The 21,207-nt window shown below is 39.7% G+C and overlaps 3 protein-coding genes across 4 annotated transcripts in view; 1 reads left to right on the top strand and 2 right to left on the bottom strand.

The window, feature by feature from the left end:
- The window catches only part of pak5 (p21 protein (Cdc42/Rac)-activated kinase 5), a 76,213-nt gene extending 75,105 nt beyond the window's left edge, over positions 1-1,108 (bottom strand). The window contains exon 1 of the mRNA XM_065963438.1: positions 938-1,108. The gene's annotated coding sequence lies outside the window, so the exon portion shown is untranslated. The remainder of the gene's footprint in view (positions 1-937) is intronic.
- A 7,058-nt stretch (positions 1,109-8,166) lies between these two features.
- On the top strand, positions 8,167-14,131 carry LOC109982908 (galectin-3). 2 transcript variants are annotated; one of them, XM_065963809.1, is made up of 7 exons: positions 8,167-8,247; positions 9,363-9,405; positions 9,624-10,223; positions 11,278-11,366; positions 11,461-11,635; positions 13,181-13,275; positions 13,614-13,754. In XM_065963809.1, the coding sequence occupies exons 2-7, from the start codon at positions 9,364-9,366 to the stop codon at positions 13,615-13,617; spliced, it is 1,005 nt and encodes a 334-aa protein (XP_065819881.1). In that variant the 5' UTR covers positions 8,167-8,247; position 9,363; the 3' UTR covers positions 13,618-13,754. The 2 variants fall into 2 exon arrangements, with proteins under 2 accessions (XP_065819881.1, XP_065819880.1); XM_065963808.1 differs by lacking the exon at positions 13,181-13,275 and having other exon boundaries at positions 13,614-14,131.
- The window catches only part of LOC109982918 (mitogen-activated protein kinase-binding protein 1-like), a 30,314-nt gene continuing 23,202 nt past the window's right edge, over positions 14,096-21,207 (bottom strand). The window contains exons 26-33 of the mRNA XM_065963807.1: positions 20,200-20,266; positions 19,144-19,299; positions 18,506-18,669; positions 17,660-18,292; positions 17,477-17,564; positions 17,275-17,363; positions 15,890-15,975; positions 14,096-15,596 (exon numbers count right to left, since the gene is read on the bottom strand). Coding sequence (XP_065819879.1) covers positions 15,342-15,596; positions 15,890-15,975; positions 17,275-17,363; positions 17,477-17,564; positions 17,660-18,292; positions 18,506-18,669; positions 19,144-19,299; positions 20,200-20,266 — 1,538 coding nt within the window. The 3' untranslated portion in view covers positions 14,096-15,341. The remainder of the gene's footprint in view (positions 15,597-15,889; positions 15,976-17,274; positions 17,364-17,476; positions 17,565-17,659; positions 18,293-18,505; positions 18,670-19,143; positions 19,300-20,199; positions 20,267-21,207) is intronic.

Raw genomic sequence — 21,207 nt, 5'->3', positions numbered from 1 at the left:
TTTGAGGTTTGATGCTACATGTCGTTATTGCCCCTGTAAACAGAGTGGTGCTGTTAGGGTGATTATAAGCTTAGGAGGGGAACCCCATCTCACAGGGCCTAGCCACCACTTTTAATTTTCGTCTACAGATTCTAATCCCAAAAAGCCACATTGAACTTGAAAACAAGCCATCTGCTCCTGCCCTTACCTGGCCTACATTAGCCCCGGTGCACACACAATCTCTGTCCGGCTGCAAAGGGGGGGGGGGGGGGGGGCATGGCACTGCAAATTAATGTCTTGCACTGTCATCATCACTGTCATGACAGTGAAGCTATAAATACGGAGGAGTGATACAATAAAAAAGAGGTGCTGCCACGGTAGAAAATAAAGAAATACAACAACACGAGTGGTCCATTAAGGCTGTGTTAACTCAGCATTCAGCACCACACACATGAGCTCATGCTGTAGATTATAAGGCTGTAGATTCTTTACAGTGATATTTTTATTCGATCATCGATAACAATTGCTCCTCGTTTCAGGAACAATTACAGCCTCAAGGACAATGAAGCGCAAACAGGCGTGCAGTGTATTTGCAACATGTTAAGGTGTAATGCTGCCCACCCAGTTCAACACCAAGGACAGCGGCCGACGCGCGGAGAGCCTGACAGCCATGACAACACATGCACTACAAAATGACAGATTTATCTCTGCACGAATGCATCGTCAGCAGCGACACAAACCTGCCCTGAATGACACTGCTGTTTAAGTGGGGATGCATTAAACCCGCGGACATCCACACAGGGATACAAACTAAACCCCTAGAAAAGCAATTCGCCTTTCCAAAGCGGATTTTTTTTTTGCCCCCCCCCCCCCTCCCAGAAACAAGAAGCAGCAGCCACATTTACACCAAATGATATCGTCAGTGCATATTTGTCGAATAAAAATGATTCGTACATACCTGCTTCCCGCGGTCGAAGAGCTCACATGTCCCGTCGTTTGTTTAAGTCTGTTGTTGTGGATAATATAATTATAGTAGGCACCGTTGTGTGTCTGCCAGCGCCATGTTATTCTCACTGTGAGGAGGACTGTGCGGTCCTGTGCGCTACATCCGGGCTGTTGAGAGGAGCGAATGAGCGCAGTCTGAGGCGGCGGAGAGGGCGGAGAGCGGTGTGGATATGTGGAGCACCTGTGCAACAGGGCAAGGACAACTTTCAGATACGACCACTGACTGTGGACCACCTAAATCAGGGGTGGGCAACATGCGGCCCGGGGGCCACATGCGGCCCCCATCAACCCTCAATGTGGCCCTCAGGTCAATTTTTACATATCCATGAATTGGAAACATGAAGAAAATGTGACAAAATCTGCCATGAAATCATGAAAACTAGAAATACATCCATAATGATATTTGATCTCTGGCATATGTTGAGTTAAATTTGAGACATAATTGTTTTTTTTGGTTTTTTAAATAATTGATTCATAATTGATCGTTTTTGTATACTACAATTTGGCCCTTTGGCAGGGAGAATTAATGAAATGTGGCCCTTGTGACCAAAGTTGCCCATCCCTGACCTAAATGATATACACATTTTCACAATAAAGCCCGTGTCTCTTAGAACTCCAAACTCTGAGGGATTGTTCACTGCCCCTCAAATAACTGTGATTAGGGGAGTAGCCTGGTTCAATTGATAATAGGCTAAACAAATAAATAAATGAAATAAATGGTTGAAAATGTCCCTATAACAGATTGATAAATGGTTATAAATAACTAAATATGCACATATGGCTAGATAAAGCTAGCTAAATGTAGGCTAACAGAAGAAAGGTTGAAATAGACCTTGATATCTGAGACTAAAATCGATGAAAATAGGTCTTTAAAATGGTAATTGATTAGGATTTTGTTTACATGAAAACATTAAGTTAACATTAACCGCATAAAGATCAAGAAATAAAGTAAGCTAATAGGTACAGTATAGTGGTTACAGGCCGAATAGTTAACTCAATGTAAGCCTTTATAGTCTAATATAGTGGGTGAAAAGGCTTTGAGGTAGATAGATAAAAGTCAATGGTTGAAATTGAATGCTAAAAGTAACCTTAGCAAATTCTTAGGCCTAGCAAAAAGAAGGCTAACAAATTAAAGGGTTCACTATTAGATTGTTTAAATGACCCGTGAAAACTGAAGCCTTTATCAAAAAAAAAGTAGCCTATATGCTAATGAACATAGTTAGCTGAAATAAATCAATAAAAGTCTGGAAACACAAAACTAAATGTAACAGATACAAGGTTTGTATTGATGGCTAAATAGGCATACTAGGCTAATTAAAGGATAAATTGTTGGAATATAGAAGTTAGCTTATAAAAAGGTTACCTGAAGGGGATTCTGTCTTCAATAAATGTTGATGAATATATGGCAGGAGGTGAATGACTCAATTACTGAGATAAAACTTAAATAAATGGAATGATGATAAATGAAACAAGTAGCCTAAATGACAAAGCTTGAAGACTCTCTTTAAACTTATCTTCAAGAGTCTTGGCAGTGTGTTTAAGAGCAACTTCCACGTTATTGGCAGGTCTTGTATATTTTTGCACTGAGACAATTTCAAAGACAGTGTCAAGATGAGCTATCTTGCATGATGCACAATGCATGAGCTATAAAATTTTAAAATAAACTATCTGCTATTGATTAATTCTAAATGGATGTGTTGGTTCAGAGGATAAACTGAGCCATGGCCTACATCCTTTAAGTGCTTTATTGTATCAAGTTGTCTTTTTTCTTGTTTTAGAGAGTATGTTAGGCGTGACTATACATGAAAGCGTTTTTCAAGTGAAGCCAGACACAGGCTGTAGCCCCAGAGCATTGAGGATTCACACAGTGTGACAGCCTGTGCCTGCTCTCACAGTGTCACAGCCCTCATTGATCGCCCATCTCTGTTTCTGACGAGCTGTTTGTAGCACAGGGCACTTCCCCAGACTACAGTATAAGTGAATGTGCAAGGGCACAAGTCAATTTCTCATGCTGTGACAGGAAAGTCTGACTATCTAGTTAACTGAGGAGAGAATGAAAGGGGAGGCAGAGAGTATCCATTATTACTCCAAGGTCTTTTGTGTTGTTGTTAAACATAAGGATCAATGAGAGAGCTGCTTCAACATGTCTTTCCCTTTCGCCAACTATTCTCAGGCACATTAGCCAATAAATCTCTTCATAGTTAACTGACTTGCAAAGACACTCCTCCCCTTTAGTTTGTAATGCAGGTGTAGACCTTAAATGTCGTCCTGGCTCGCTCACTAAAAGAATCAGAAATGCATTCCTGATCTTGTCGCACATATGTGCAGCATATGTCTAACAGGCATAGATGGATGCCTGCAAAAGTAGACATGCACTTTGCAAACTGACAAACTCTCTTTACAACTACATCCTCTTTGCTTTGATGATTTGGCCCCTTGTGATGAAACTGTCCTTGCCTGCTCTGCCTCCCATGCGGCCTCCCTACCACCCATAAATCCCCTTGGGAAATGTGAGCCAAGACTGTACTCAGTGGGAACACCCCTCCAGTGCAGGCTGTGCTACACTTATTATGGGCGTCATGGAGCCACATCTATCCTCATAAAGCCACATGGGAGTAAGGTGGGGATCCCTATAGATGCATTGCTCAGTAAGTGAGCTGAATATATTATGTGCCTGTGAATCATTTTACCTCTCTGAGATGAAGCATCTTACATTTTTAGATTTTTTTTGTAGGCGTCAGAAGAGGTGTGAAGTGATCCTTCACCCGTCTTCAAGGAACAAAATCGTCATATACTTGGAAGGTTCCTTCCAGGTTTTTTAGAGGGTTGATAGCTTGACTCAGCAGCATTTAGAACAGCCAAATCTGGATCAATTAATCAATAATTGAATATAGCACCAAATCACAACAGGAGTTATCTCATGACACATTACATATGGTGCAGGTCTAGAATATGTTGCAAGAGTGGTTTGTATGGTTTGTATGGATTTTTTTTTGTTACTTAGACTATTCAACTTACTTGACTCTTGCAGCCTTTGAAAACACAGTTCAAAAGCTAATATTGGTTACTTCAATGATAACTGTACAGTGGCTCTAAACTTGGATTTTGTGGTGAATTAAATCTTCAACAGGTTTCAGTGCTTTCTTTTTGGCCTTGTCGTGTCATGCATTATGGTTTTGTTAAGATATCTGTAAAAGAGTCCTGCAGACTAGATATATCCATAGATTTAAGGCTTCTATTTGCCTTAATGCTTTCTATGGAATAAGGTTACCACATGGCTACTACCCACCTTGGAGAAATTAATGTCTCCCTCTAGTGGTGAATGTGGAAACACTTATGTTTACATTCATTTTAAAGTTGTGTGAGTGTCTGCAGGTTATACCTTACACCATCTCTGAGAGAATAATGCATCCCTTATGTGAGATTTAATCGATCTCAAAGTGATATTATGATTTTCACACAAATACACACAAACACACCCAGGTCCCTGCTAAAACATGTTGCTGTCCCCATGGCAACTAGACATTTCTTTGAAGCCATCTCTTTAGCTTTTACTCAACTCTTACTCAAGCTCTTTGATTTTATCTGTCTTTCTTGCTCACTCTTTTTAATGGCACACAGCCACAGGTTATTGAAAAACACTTAAGAGAAAACACTCCTTTAAGCACTTAGAGTATTACCTTTTGGGGGAATTACTACATCAATGTGTCTATTTTATACTCCAATTAACCTGTTATTGCATCTTTGAAAGGAACAAAGTGTTAAAGAGGAGTGAAAAGGGGGAGAAAGGGAGGTAAAGAGGTTGCAGTTTACTAGTGTTGGAACAAGGCCCAGAGCTTATCAGAGGCTAATGCCACCGCTGTCGCTCTGGAAAACCTGTCTCCTGCCAGATTGCTCTCTTCTGCCTAACAGCAGCATGCCTCATAGTTTCCTCCTTTTCCCTCAACTCCCTCATTGGCTCAAACTAGAGAGGGAGATCTCCTACAAATGACATCATGAATACTTCTCCCATCACAGCTTGTGTCATGACCACATGGTGAACATAAATTCAAATGAAGCCCTGTCTCTGATTACTTATTTCACTCGCAACCGGAATAATTGATACACATGCATGATTTTATGATTTATGATTTTATGATGATGCAGTTTTATCACATTATTCAAAAAGAGCAGATTGGCTTGAGAGTGTAGAAGAACATGTTGCCATTTCCAGCTCTTGACAGAGCAAACCTGGAGACAAACCATGAACCAAATGTTCTGGATTGTTTCCTGGCAAGACATCTCATCTGACAATATGTAGCACAAACAATACAATTCCCCATCATCCTCACTGAATGATTCATCTTGTGCTGTCTAAATCCTGAAAATATGACAATGTGGGCTCATTTTCTTATATGGAATAAACATGAATGGGTAATTATGATGATAAAGTGTCTGGATTGAGGGATTAATTTACAAAGAGAAACAAGCTCTGTCTGTCTTAAGGTTGAGAGAAGAGCATTCCTGTAAGGGGAAGGTTTATTACTGCTAAGATTTTGTTAGCTACACTAAGGGGGGGGAGGGGTAGATGGACTTGTATAGCGCTTCCTACCACTCAAAGTGCTTACACCACAGGTCACACCTACCCATTCACACCCATTCACACACTGATGGTATAGGTTGCTTTGTTAAGTGACAATCAAAAGTAACTAACACATTGATACACCACCGATGAAGCAGCAAGAGCAACATTCTGCAGGAGCAGGGGTTCGACCGACTCAACCAACAGCCGCCCTCAACAACAATTACATTTTATGACATAATCTATCATATTTATTTATGTGAAACTGTTGATCAGTTACATAAACAGTTATAAATTGTGGCTACCGCCTTGGTTTCCACCAACTCTTGAGGGAAACGTATCTTTTTAGCAGCTAAATACTTCACTCAGTATACCGACCCGTAGCGATCATTTTGTGTCTTCTGATGCTGGGCCGGTAGCTTTTCCATGGATTTATTAAAACTTTTATGAGTCCTGTTGGATCTGAAAACAAGGTTGATGAGAGCAGTTAAAGTAATTAAAAAAACGGTGGGCTGCAAAACCAACAACATAATTGGCAGGACAATAAAATGTTCTGCACAGCTACGAGGAGGTATTTAGTCAGATTCACATTATGCATAACTATTTGATTTATTGGTACAATTAATGCAGATTCATTAGTGCAGGTTGTGCTTACAAGAATGATTTGCTGTTAAAAAGTAAAGAGTAACATTTAAGTTTGACATGATATTCAACTGAAAATATAATTAAATGAATAAGACGACGTTGTTACACTTTGGCACATTTCTCTTTTTGCTGTAATAACATTTCTTGAGGTCAGACGACACTCATGAAAAAATTACAAATGTGTCTTTGTTTGTACACATGTACCATTGTATTTACTGATTAAGAGTTAAAAGAATTAAAACACAACAGCAATAAATGATGTCTGCTTGACCTTCTCTCAACCAAAAGGTCAAGGGTTCAATCCCCGGCTCCTGCTGTCACACGTCAAAGTGTCCTTCAGCAAGACATTTAACCATTGCTCTTGCTGCTGTGTCAAACATAACTTAACAAAACTAATGTCAATTTAAATAAACTTAACTGAACTAAGGATTAACTAAACTATGTAAAGATTAAAAAGGTCTCTGTATTTTTACACTGTGTGTGATGGCTTTGAGCACAGAACAATATAAAGAAGAGTGATACCAAGCCAAATTCTAACATTTAATGTGTTAGCACAAAGCAAGCAAAAACAAAACAGGTTTTCACTGTAAAAATCACATTTAATTCTTTTTTCCCCCTATGGTGTAGGTGTTAAGTGAATAATGATAACAGATGTGATTTATTTATTTCTTTGAAGCGGTGTCTTGTACTCAACCTGTTTATGATTTGATAAATTGCAGACAGGAAGCCGTCTATTTTTAAAAACAGTTAACCTGTGCCCCTGAGAAATGTAGCTGGCAAGAAAATACTTAGTTAGGAATAAAATGGACAAAACACAAAACATTGATGGGTGAACTGGATGGCGTGAAAGTCAGTCTTGTTATCAACTAAATAGTTCGCAGGGGGAAAAAGTACTTGCCTATGAAATAATAACCTGCATCCAACCCTGGCAAGGGAAGGGGCTGGATGTACAGTTACTGTTAAGTGAATTGTGTGCATTATATTTTATAGAGGTTTTTTTTTTCTGTTTCCAGATAGAGGGTTTTTTTTAAAACAAGTGACCAGTTTGGAAAATGCAGGCACTGGATTCTTGGAGGATTGAGTTTTTTGCATTCCAGGAGTTTCTTCAATTTCAGCTCAGATGATACTAATCTAATAACAGAGTGAGGACAACCAGAACATCTGTGTGACTCCACATCGGTGTCATCTGTTATGGACTGTTGCCTTGGAAATGTAGTTGATTATGTGAAGATTAATGTTGCTGTTTTTTTAAATTCATGAAAAATACTGTATCAGACGCCTTCATTCAATAATTATCCAGAGAGGAATATTTAATGTGAAGTATGAACCCCAATGCAGAGATTTAACCTGAGTGTGAACGTAGCGGACCCGTCTGACTGTTCAGCTGTCAGCGTCTGAGTCATTGAAACATATAGATAACAGTCCTGACTGCTCTGTCTGCTGTAATTGCGTTACTCTGTGAGTGTTACACTGTCCCATGACCACTCAAACACATCAGCACAAAAACACGTCTAAGTGTTGTCAGTGGTGCCAGTAGAAGTTAAGAAAAGGAATGTTGTATTGTTGAAAATACATTATACACAGTCTGTACATTTCTTCTTGCAATATTTATTCCAAACAAGTATTAGACTATTTTTCTTTCTCATTAATTATAATATAAAAATCAATCTTTCTTGGTATAGCAACTTTTAAAAAAGCAGGTCTAAACCATATGCATGGTTATATTCAAGAAAGTCATGATGCTTAAAACCATCATAACTTTCATTTTTAGATGATTATTGGGAATGCAGACTTCTGGTGAAAAAAGGCTAAAACATAACAAAAATCTACAGCCCATATACCTTCCTTTTTTATACATATATCTTTTAACATGCGAGGGCTTGGTCTCTTCCTCTGACAGTGGAGTGACGGCCTGAGGTGTGGCCATGTGGTGAGAGAGAGTGGGCCTATAAAAGAGAGTTTCCATTTGTTTGGATACAAGCTGACTGATTGACTTGGACTTCATCACAGCCTGCAGCCCGCTCCTGTGTACACCTGAGAACTAACCACAAGAAAAGGTAACTTCTATTGTCTTTTTATTTTTTTTATCTAACTATGAGACAGAAAGATCTTTTGATCCAATACAAGAAGTTTTCATAGTGCAAGAGATAGATGCTCTTGGCTAACGTCCTGCTGTAAAGTGAAAGACGTGTATTCAGTGTGATGGTGCACTTAATGATCAGCTCATAAGAATTCATCCACAATTGTATTTTATATATTTTTAATGATTTTAATTGCAATCAACCGGCTGTTAGTTGATTGTTATTATAAATAATGCCACTTGAAATTTCTAATCATACAATGATTAAAAAAGCCATTGTAAATAGTTTTAAGATGAGAGGTTATATTAATCTTGAATTTACAGTTAAATAACTATCCTACATTTTCAACTTTTGTATCTATCTTGAGGGATCATTGAAGGCATCCCTCCTGTTCCTCATAACATTAAGATCACATTTAACTAAGAAACAAGAAACAAAACAATTAAAGTTGAGTAGTTTGCGAAATATAAAAAATTCTGGTTACAAATAAAAACGCCATTAATGGTTAAATAAACACAAGAACAACACATTTTCAGTGTTTAGCTGTTGGTAAGTTTATGTAAAAATAAACATTAGTCGTGAAATTATTAAATGGTGGGACTAGGTAGTTGCTTTGGTAACAGTTATTGAATTTGCAGTCACAGGAGAAAATAGATAATCGTGGTGTGACTTAAGAGTCATTGTTGCTGCACATTCCTCTCTGAGTGAACATAAGTCATTGAATCAATAAACTATTATGTTTCTGCATGAGTCAGAGTCCTTTCTGCACTCGTCATTCAATTAATGCATTCCATGTCATCAGGTAACAGTGTGCAGCTTTATGGAGACAAACAACTATACAGCGTGTACTGATATCTTGAAAAGCAGTAGAGCCCTCTAGTGGTCACATGGAGAACTATTTCTTCTTCCTGCAGCTTGTTCTATCTTGAAAAACATATATATTTGTGATTACTCTTTGGTTTAAACAGGCTAAGATCTTGTGTTGTTTGCTCTGTCCTGAGTTTGCCATCTTTCAAAATCTGTTTCACACTTTTCTGAGATGAAAAAAAAAGCTATCAACTCATTAAAACTGATCTTGTTCTTTCATGCAGAATGGATGTAAGTACATCTTCAAATTCTCAGATCTCTACTCTGGTAAGAATGACTCAAAAATTAATTTCTGTAGTCTACATTTACCATCTAAATGTAAATGTTTAAATCTTTGCTTATGTCAAACGTCCATGTGCAACTGCAAGTTGGTGTCTTCCATCCTGTCCACCCTCTCTCTCCCCCGTCTCTCCATTCTGGCCCCTGACCCCTCTACCTCTTCATCATCCCCCTCTCCTCCTCCTCCTCCTCCTCCTCCTCCTCAGCACTCTGACGCTCTATGTGGCAGCTGCCCGTCCAATGGTTCTGCCCCACAGCCTAACGGCCTCTGGCCCACCCTGCCCCCATCTTCAACCACCTTCCCTTCCTGGCCAGCACTACCCAACCAGCCCAATTATCCCTCACCTTGCTGGCCTGGTCAGCCCAACACACCCTGCTGGCCTGGCACACAACCTGCCCCTTACTCTGTTCCTGCACCATATTCAATACCAGCTCCAGCTCCGGCTCCAGCCATAACACCCAACCCTGCACCCACCACACCCATAGTTGCCATTCCGGCTCCAGCTCCAGTCCCAGGTCAGGTTCAAGCCCTTGGACCAGCTCCAGGGCAGCCCTGCCAGCCTTACTGGCCTGGCTCCCAATGCCAGCCTACCCAGCCTCCCCAGCCCCTAGCTCCAATTCAAGTTCAAGTCCCTGGACAAGTCCCCACTCCAACTCCAACTCCAGCCCCGGTCCCAGCACCCCCTCCGTCCTCCAGGTGGCCCACCCACCCTGGATGGCATTATAACCCAGGACAGTCAGGATGGCCGGGGCAGAGCCCAAATTTCATGCCTCCACAGTGGCTCCCCCCTACATCTGGACCTTTGGTAAGTCTTACCTGGATCCATATTGCAATCCTGTTCCTTTTCTTTTTTCTTGCTTTGTACGGGAAAATAATAAACATAGCAAAAATGTAGAATAACTAATATGATCCCTTCAGCAATTTAACCAATACATTTATTGGGTTAAACATATAACAGGTATTATTTTTAAAGTTAATGTGATACCACTCTTCACAATTCATACTGTGCTACACTGTTCTAGTTTGTGGAGAGTGTTTCAAAAAGACGATATCTTCTCAATGTTTTAGTAACATAGAGACAATGAATAGCTTTTCATTTAGCTGTAAATAATTATTTCACCAATCAGAACAATATCATTTCTTATCAGGGAAAATTAAAGGTGTTAGTTAAAGTCAAATGTCTAATGGCTTTAGCCTTTTTTGTCTAGACACTAGCAACAGTATAAAACAAATATATCTGATCTAAGAATTAATATGATTATGATTGGAGATTTTCATCAACTGAAGATTTCACAGTGAAGCTTTTATTGTTTAGCAAATGTTTCTGAATATTAGTTTTCAGGGCATAAAATTCACTTTCCACAAAAGGCAGACTGTATGTGGAAAAGGTCTCTACTCTTAATTAATTTGTAAATTATTCATCTTTGTTTTAAATGCCAAATTGTTACTCCATGTAATAATGTGCACAGACTTGCTGTCAGTAACTATTTATTTTATGTCTGTTAACAGAAATTGGGGTTAGCAACAATTAACTTGTGTAAATGAAGTTGAAACCTGACAATTGTAAAAAACAACTAACTGTTCCTGAAATATTGTCAACAAAAGGACTTCCAGTTTGTTGATACTTCTTAGTCCGTCCCTGATACTTGATTTTGGTTGTCTGCATTGGGGGATTGTAGATGGTGAAGCTAAACCCTCTTCTAAGACTTTGATGCAACTCTGATAATCTTAAATAATTTTCAGCAAAGGCAGAGACTCAAATAGATAAGAGGTGTTGTAAAAACATGTGTGGAAATCATTCTGTGTTTTTGTGCACTTGCTGCTTTATAATTAAATGTGTCTGACTTGTTGCTGTAAAGAGTGTGCCATACAATTTGAACCTGGCCCGGGGAGTCTATGACAAGATGATGATGACCATCCTTGGCCATGTCAAACCCAATGCTAAAATGTAAGTTGTTTCATATAAAACATACAAACCTGATCAGTTGGTGAAGAAGAAGAAAAGTGTTGATGAAAGCCTAACCAGCATTTGTCTCATTCAGGTTCACAGTGAACTTCCTGAGAGGCACCGACATCGCTTTTCACATCAACCCCCGCTTCTGTGAGGGGGGTAAACAGGTGCTGGTCCGTAACCACAAGCTGGGAGAGCGCTGGGGTCCAGAGGAGAGGGAGCTGAAGCCAGGACCCTTCCCTTTCGCCCTTGGGAGCCCGTTCGAGGTGAGAGGAGGAATCAGGCAATGTGGTGGATTTTTAAGGCGGTTGTTAAAGTTACTATGTGTAGCATTGTTCACATTAATATGTTATTACAACTTTTATTTGGAGATGTGTGTTCGCCTGAAACAAAAGGTTGTGCTGTGCTGCTCACTAACACACAGCAGCCATTTTCGTCAGAGGTCACATTCAGATGATTAAGCTGAAATGTTGTTGTAATGTTCTGGTTCCAGACTTTATATATATATGAGGCTAATCTGACAAAGAGTCATCCTGTCACTGCTTCTCTATTGATCAGCAATGAAAAGGCGTATGGAGAGAAAGAGTCCAAGTGTGACTCAAACTAAAAGATGTTCAGAGACAAAAAAGGCAACAACTAAAGCTTACTCTTTCAAGTCCAACATAAACCCAAAAGGTCCAAGAAAAATCCACGAGGGAACATATGACAGAACATGGGTAGAAAGACAAATGAACTGACAACAGAGGGAAGAGACAGACTGAATATTACAGAGGTAATACACAGGTGAGACTAAAAACACAGGTGAAGACAATCAGGGCAATCAAAATGGAGGGAAACCAGACAAAGGAAGAAACACTGGGGGACTAGAACTTCAAAATAAAACAGGAAACACTAAAGACACATATAGAACTCAAGATGTAACAGTAACAATACACATATGACATAACATGAGGATAAGAAATAAAGAAATGAAACAGGAAACACTAAAGGCTTAACTTATAAATAAAGCATTTTAAAATAAACACAAGGGAAACAAGCAACACGAAGCAAGGAAGAAACATAATAAAAGAGGAATTTAAATCCATGACACTGCCTTACTAACAAAATGTGAGCTAAGAATGTATTTTCTTGCTAATGTAATGCTAGTTAAAAAAGAGTCTTATTCAACATGATGTTAACTATAAATTTAATTTCTACCTAATGTAATGTTAGCCATAAATTCATTTCTAGCTACTGTACTTCAAGGTAAGACTACACTTTCTTGCAATTAGCCAAGAATATACTTCCTCGGTAACGTTAAGTTATAAGACTATGCTATGTTAGCTAGGAGATGGAAGAATGCTAACATGAGCTGTCATCTAATCCTATTAGACAAAAGCTAATCACGTTTTTTAGCTTTAAAATAGGCAATTCCCTTAATTTTTTCCTTTCCATTTTTTATTTCGGGTTTTTAATTAATCAAGCAGTGAAATGATAATTGACGATTTTTCTTGATTAATACTTTGAATAATCATTTGAAACCTAGAACACAGCAGTATGAATTTATGCTAGAATCATTTTAGCATTTGAGCAACATCTTCAGCGTGCCAATGAGGAGAATAAGGCCGATATGTGACTATAGTCATAAATACCAAACAATGACAGTGTTTCAGAACAAAACAGATAAAACTAGCAAGAAATACCAATCATTTAAAACAAAACCTACTCCAGTTTGCTTACACTAAGAATTTTAAATTTAATGTTGTTGTTTAAAAATGCTACACATGGTGCCTTTAACTGACTCTAGGTCACTTTCTCATGGTTAACGTCAGGCTAACGCTGGGAAAAGATGGAAAGGGTTGGAAAGTCGTTTGTGCAGGCGGTTCCTAGAAAAAGGAGCTGCTGCCCTGCAGGGAGGCTCCCGGAGGTCAGTGGGGGTCTCATGTTGCTCAATACCATCAATAACACTTATGCTTTAAAGGCATCACCACATGGTAACTCATCAAAAGAGCAATTCTGCCTTTGTGTCCATGTTTACCCTCAGCATGAAGAACGTGTATTTTCAATAAGTAAGGTTTAATCGTCTGGAACTTGGCATGAGAAATAAACCATACTTATACTTGTAGGCTATATTTTGTTTCTGGGGGATTTCAATAGAAAGATTTGGCACTAAAGAATGACTTTCCCTAAATGAAATAATCAATGTTTGCCAGTCTACAGTCTTGATAAAAGTAGTGCATAATTTCTACTTCTGCTCTGTTCCAGATGAAGATCCTTTGCAATCAGGAGGCGTTCCGGGTGGCAGTGAACAACATCCCGCTCTTTGAGTTCAGACATCGCATCAGAGCGCTCAACCAGATCGACAGGATCAACATCCTCCATGATGTCGTCCTTACCTACGTCAATGTGGAGACACTTCCTTAAGAAGCACGTTATGAATCGCAGTGCATAAATCATCACATTTAAGGATGCATGTCAAAGTGTGTTTGAGTTATGCAAAACTTTGCTCACAGCAAATGATCTTTAGGCTATATAAACAAGCGTGTGTGAGATATTGATGACATGCATTGAGCTCAATTTTTAATGTGCCAAAATAAGCTCAAACTACTCTGACACATAGCTAACCTCTTAATGCACACAATGCTTTCTTTTTCTGCACAAATACTCTTGTATTTATTGTGTACAACAACATTTTGAACTAACTGATAATTATTTGTGTACCTATATTGCAAAAAATCTGCAATGAATTGCATTTAAGAGTTTTAATAAATAGTGCATATTTACATTTTTTTTATTTTATTTAGAGTTAAACAGTGTGAAACCACAAATGTGCAACAGAATAAATGTTTTAAAATATACACAAAGACCAGACAAACATTTACAAAAAAGCAGTGAAAACTGATTTTTCATTTGCAAAACATACAAATGAGAAAATCTAAACAACATATTTTTACCTTTTACTAAGTAAAACAATTTCTTCACCTCCTGTAACCCCCCACAAACATATCCATTTTCAAATAACATATAAAAGAACGTCTGGTTCCCCAGTAGAAGGGGTCTGAAGAAAAACATCTGTTATGAAAATATGAGAATTGTTGCCTTTATATCAATGCTATGTGTAGTTCAACACTTTCAAAATATCAACAGAAGAGTGGAGAAGAACATACTGGGGAACAGAAAACATAATGAAGCAGTTTGGTTACGTCCATGGAGATTGCACCGGTTGCCTGCATACAGTCTATGGTCATGCACAGGTCGCATGATATAAACGTCACCACCTCCTCCCATTCGCTAGTTGCAAATTTTCCTGAATATTACTTTCTGCATTCTCACATCAGCTAACCCCGACGTCATGCAGAAAATCTGTGTATTTTTCGTACTGAAATACACAGCGCCTAATAGTAGCCTATTGTAACACAGCCAAAATAGTTGTTTTAACATAAATCCCGCCTCGGATAAGGAAAACAGCCAATCATGGTTTAACATCTGGGATGGCCTGTCAGATTTGAAGGGGAGCCCTTTCAAACCATCCGGCCACGCCCCTGCTCATGCCACCTGCATCTGCCCATCCCCCTCTGAAGTTGCAACACACCCCCTTGAGGCCACGCCCCACACTGCTCTGTTGATTCTAATGAGCTTTTAGACTAAATGCAATCACTTACAGAAACAGAAAAACAGAAAAATACTGATGCATTTTCGGAACTTCCTTGCATGTTTCTTTGTTACAATTATTATTTATCACACTTGATTCAAAAAATGTGTAATGAAAAATGAAGAGTTATTGCAAAGATAAATAAGGCGTCTATTTTAAATCTCTCTTTGTTCAGTGCATAAAACCCATCATTCACTTCTCTCTGCTTCTCCAAATATATCAAAGTCTCATCTGCATTCAGTCCACATATTAGTTCTCTGTGCAAACAACAAGTGTGCCATTCAAAGTGCTGCATGAGTCCGTTTTCATTGATGTGTGTACATACACATCAGCACCTCTCCTCAGGTCTTGGTGTCCAGTCTCCTCTCCACAGACTTCAGCAACAGCTCAGCGTACTGCTCCAGCAGAGCCAGAGCTTTCTCCCCCTCCACTCCTTGGTCCACTCGGAGACCCTCACACTGAGAGGAGGAGGAGGAGGGGGAGGAGGGGAGATGAGGCAGAGAGTCCAGCTCTGCTTTAACAGTGAACAGAGTGTTGGACAGGAGACCCCTCATTTCTTGTTGATCCTTGCTGGAATCCTGGCCACACTGTAGCACCTGGTTTAAATGAATGCATACATGGGATTTATTCAGGTGGGAAACAAACTCAAAGGAAGACCTTTTTATCATGTTAAAAACAAAACTCCTTCTGTGCCCCTAAATCAGGTCAATTAAAGCAGCTTGATTTTAACATGCATGTGATATGTGAGAATATATTTTACATCAGTCTCAGCTCTTTGTTTTCTATATCTTCTTCCTGGTTTATGTCTCTTTCAGGCTCTTCTAACCCCCTACATTTATCTTTTTCCTCATTTCTAAACTAAAACACACGTTAAGACACACACTCTGACCTTAGTGTAGAGCGTGACGGTTTTCCTCAGACTGCTGTGAAGCTCAGAAACAGCCTGCCGACAAGTTTCCACGGTGATGGAGAGATCTGCAGACAGAAAGAGCAAAAGAAAAGACGTTTTTACACACATACAAGCGCCTTATTGAAAGAAGTAGGTGCAAAGTCAACGTGAAAGAGCAATAAAAGAAAGAAAAGAAACTCAGTGGCAGAAAAGAAACACACGAGGAAAGCAGACGCAGTGTGAGCCCTGAATCTGAGACAAATGATTTCACAGCTGACATAGAGCAGCAAAAGCACAGATGTAGAGGTAACAGAACAAAGGCATTATTTCAAAATTCATCTCAGCAGTTGAACTCTTTTAGATATGTTTATATATCAAGACTTGAGCTGAGCACGTTTGATCGCAATGAGCTAATAAGATTTCCAAACGTTCCAAAAAAATGATCACACCTGTTGCACTTAATCCTGCAGTTTTGTCTTGATTTGGTCATATCTGAAATGTTGAAAATATAATCTTTCTATATTTAAAAGGGACATAACACGCTTTTGTCCCCTTACACATCTGAGTTTTGCATGTTCTTCAGACTAGAGATGTTTTCGAATGTTGCAAAAATGACAGACCCGAACCCTTATCAACCTGCAGAATCTTTTTTACAGATGGGCTTTTTCGTTAAACATATTGGCACATTTGTTTCCTCCTCCTCGTCTGAGAGCGGAGAGACTAATAAAAGACCCCACAAATTTGTTCATTTAATGTGATTTTAAAAATATTTTTCTACTGTTTAAAACCTTTTCAATGTTGTAAACAATCCATGTTTCTTTCCAATCCAGCTGAAAATAATGTAAGTCTGGTTTCAGATGTGTATTCTCGTGTTTTGTATTTATTATGAGATCGACTGCTGTATGCCTGTCCACCTGAGTTGAAGCACAGTCTGAAACACTAAATACACTGATCACTTTCTCGTCATCTTTTTTTCACAGTTTACATGAAGGAGAAACATACAGAATAGATGCTGCATGGTCTACTTCATTTACTGTTTAATTTTAGATTCTTCTTCTACTACTAAGTTTTAACTTTTGCTCTTCTTGTCAATGCTGTGGCTCAACCTTTTTACTTGCTATCTCTTGTAATCTGATCCTAAGAAGCTTTGTCGCTGATAAAATGGGACCCACGAACCGTACAGCTACTGGATTGGGTCTGGGTCAGACCCATCCCCGTCCCTCTATCAGTGGACTCACTGTTGTAATCGCAGTGCTGACAGCAGGATGGCACAGGGACAGATGGAGGAACATAACAGATAGGCCAGAAGTTTGAAGGCGAGCAGGGTGAAGAGGAACAGCGTTGCAGAGGAGGAGAAACAACAAGAAAGCTCTCTGAAGCCACACCTGGCTGGGGGTCAGCGCTTGATGTGTGGGTCTTTTCAGGCACCAGAGGGCACTCTTTGGTTACAGCCACCTGTGCTGGCTCCTTAGCACTGTGAAGAAATGTCATAAATATGTATCAGTCACTGTGACAATTGTAATCTAAGAAAGAAGAGAATAGACACGTTGAACAAAATTTAACAAAGAAGGTCACAAAACGACGTACATCTCTGGACCCGAGCCTTTCTTCGGCTTTGCTCGGAATGAACTTGGAATACATGGATCAACTCGTAGAGAGAGCCGCCTGCCCAGAGCTGAAGAAAACAAAATACACATGACAATCAGCTTCTTTAATTCTTCACCTGTGCATATATGATTCACATCTACCGCGTGGGTCTGTATGTCTAACCTTTGTGTCCTTGTGTCGCTGCAGCTTCACATCCAGAGTTTATTGTAGGATTAGAACCCCTAACTGAGCCTCCAGACCAACTTGAGGCGGGTATCGCATCCAGGCCGAGGCTGCGTCGGGGGCTGAGAATCTGTTTGGGGACAGGGATGCCAGAGGGTGCGGGGTTCTGGGTGAAAGCACTGGGTGAAACTGCGGCTGTATGATGGGGATGAGTCGGAGAGGGACTGTTTGACGGAGGACATAATAAGAGGGATGATGTCGAGGAGGCGGTAGAGGGGAAAGCAGTGACGGGGGATGAGGTGAGCAGAGGAGGATGGATGTTCAGCTCCCAGCATGACCTCCTGCCCTTGGAAAAGGAAGGGGAGCAAGGTGGAGAGCTGAGGTTGATACCCTCCCCCACAGAGGAGGAGCGGCTGCTTTTGGCGTTGGAGCTGGCGGTGGGGTTCATGTATGACTGCTGGGGCTTGTGATTGGGGCTCTCCCAGGGCAGGGGGGATGGCGGGGACTGTGAGGACCCAGAGGAAGGGGAAGGTATTTGGAATGAAGTTCTGGCAGTGTCTGGATCTAGGAAGAGCTGCTGAGGTCTCTTGCACAACTCCCTTTGGTCACTAGAGGGCTCTGGTGAGTGAGGAGCTGCAGAAAAAAAGCAGAGTGGTGATTAATATACTATATGATATATTAATATTAATATTTTGTCAAGAGATTTGGAAGAAGATCCTCTTCTATTTAGTGTTTAATTTCACTCTTAAGGGAGCGTAACTGTCTCACAACAAACTCCTCATGTAGCTGACATTACTTATTAAATATTATAATGCACTTAATGAACACAATGATTATGAAACTTACAGTCTGAGATCAGATTCTGCACAGAGAGTGATTTCTGTAAAGACGATCCACTGTCAAACTGCAGAGGAGCTCTGACTGGAGGACTGGATAACCTCCACAGGTGGGATCCCCTCTTCTTCATGAGTCTGAGAGTTGGAGCACTCTCACACTTCTGAGAACTGACCCTGTTGAGACGAAACAGCAGCTTTCTGAGCACTCAGCACACATCAATTCAGTCACGAAAATGGCTAAAAAGAGGAAATGCCAGAGACGATAAAAGTTCTGTAACTGTGCTGCTGTAAATTAGTCTATTTTGCGTGCATGTGCAATATAAAGTCAAAAGAGTTTCTCAGCTTCTCAATGCTTTTGTTTACTCTAATTCATCATTAATCTGCAAGTAACAGCACAAATGTTCTGGTTGTAAATGGTGTAAAAAAATATTTTAAGCAGATAGCCCAGTGTGACCCCTGAAAAGTCTTCTATCTTTAGTATATCTTGTGTTACATTCCTTGCCATGTGGACTAATTAAACATTTCTAATCATTTTTCATTCACTTTTGGAGCTTCTTGATCTTGTGATTCATTTATTCAAGTCTGCCAAAGTAGCACTTGTCTAAAAATAAACCGCATGCAGTCATACAGCCTTTGATTATTTCTTACCTTGGCTCCACAATCCTGGTAGGGGACACAGGAGTCTTGTCTTCTGTGTTTCTGCTCTGGCTATCATCCATCATGGGCCGAACTTTTGACACAGGGGGCTTAGCAGAGTTGCAGCCTTGTTCCTTTCCATGCACTTTGGCAAACGGGGGCACAGTCCTACAGAGAGATAAAATGAAACACAGGGTAAATGGGGTCAGGTGAGTAAAACACAAAATGTATTCCTTGACAGCAAGTTAACAGAATAGTTTCCCATTTTGAGAAATACTTTTAGTCCTATCCCTGAGAGTGAGATAAGAAGATTGATTCCACACCTGTGTCTGTGCCCTGAATCTGAAACTAGAGCTAGAATCCAGTTAGCTTAATTATTGAAATGGTAACAGCTAGCCTTGCTAACTAACTGTGCTTGACCAAGAAATATTCCAACACATTACCCCTAGTAAACCCCAACATGTATTTTTTCAACAAGAACATTTTTTGTACAGATTAAACAAATCAAGATAAAACATAAAAATCAGTAATCAGATGTGCCTGGCGATGGTTTTCATCACCTCTGCTTTGTGCTAGGTCAGGGTAAACGCCTACAGGCACGAACCCTTTAAAATACTTTTTTTTAATACTTTTTTTTAACCGCAGTTTTCACAAATTAGAAAAAAATGTGTTAGTTATCAAGCTTAAAGGTTGTTTCCCATGTTTACCGTCTATGTGCTGAGCTAAAGTAAGCAGCTAAGCTAAGGAGCTATGGTATGGTAGAGTTGTGACAATTTTCACATGTTACACTGCGGAAGAAAAGGAAGAAAAACTTCTCAAAATGTTATATTCAGAGACTCTCAGTCAATGTTCTCACTTGACATTTAAGGTGAATGCAAACAAAAAGGTAGCATTATATACGATCTTCCTACAAACATGAAATAACAAACATAGATGTCATCTTCAGCTGACAGCTTGGCTACACATCAGGAAGCCACACAGATGGTTTAGCAGAGCAGTATGCGTGCGTCCACATGGGGCTGTAATTATAGCTGTGAGTCCACATAGGACTGAAGTGGTCAATGTTACCTGTTATTATGTCCTCTGGCCAGAAAGCGTGAAGACATACTGAGCCTGGGGACTCTGCTCTGCTCGGCTGTGGACAGACATCAAGAAAATAAAATATAGAAAATAAAAAAAACGAAAAGCAATATGTGGCAGACAGAGGTGAAAAAACAATCAGTGACAAAGAGAGAAAAAGAAAGAGAAACAGACAGTGGATCTGAAAAGCAAAACCCTTCTCACTTCAAATGTAAGTAGGGTATAGGGAATAGGAATATTATATCATATAATAAGGAAAACTTCAACATTTTGGCGAATAAATGTTTAACTTCCTTTGTGAGGGAGAAGGATTTTAAACTTTGACTTGGAAAGTCTAACCTGCACACACTAGTGTTGCAGAAAAAGTCACTGAACACATACCAATATTTTACCCACTTTTAAGTAATGGATGACATGATGTGTAGACCTAAATATTCCCTCCTCATAGTTATTCAATATCAAGAAGAAATGTGTGATGGTGTCTCTTTATGGCTTTCTGTCTGTCTAATTTTTGACATTAAATGGGGTCAATCATTATGGGGGCAGTGGTGTGAAGCCATCTGACAACAGTCCACAAGTAGTGACTTATAGAAAACATAGTGGGACCAGGTAACATCTCTGTCTCTTTGCTCTGCTGTCTTTTTAAAGATCTCTTAATCTTTATTGTCACTGTACAAGTAGGCTACAACGAAATACTGTTGGAGCAAACCTGTCTGTTTGTATGCCTAAAGGACTTGACAAAACCGTGGTATTTGCAGGCCTGTGAATTAGAAGGGTGTATCTTTGCCATGGCTTTATGAGAGCTGCACATATTACTGAGGGCTGAGTGGAGAGAAACACTAAGCATGCAGGATGAAGTGAGACTTAGACTGCATCCATTTTGTGCAGTGGTTTGGATGTGTTTATAAGTTCTATGGAGCGCAAAAAATAATAAAATATAACATATTTTTTCTCTGTTTCACAGCTTTGTGTTCATTAGCAGAGCTCGCTGTCTTG

The sequence above is a fragment of the Labrus bergylta genome, chromosome 15 (genome assembly GCF_963930695.1).
Source record: "Labrus bergylta chromosome 15, fLabBer1.1, whole genome shotgun sequence".
NCBI classification, from domain to species: domain Eukaryota; kingdom Metazoa; phylum Chordata; class Actinopteri; order Labriformes; family Labridae; genus Labrus; species Labrus bergylta.
This window is presented reverse-complemented; position numbering and strand designations above follow the sequence as displayed.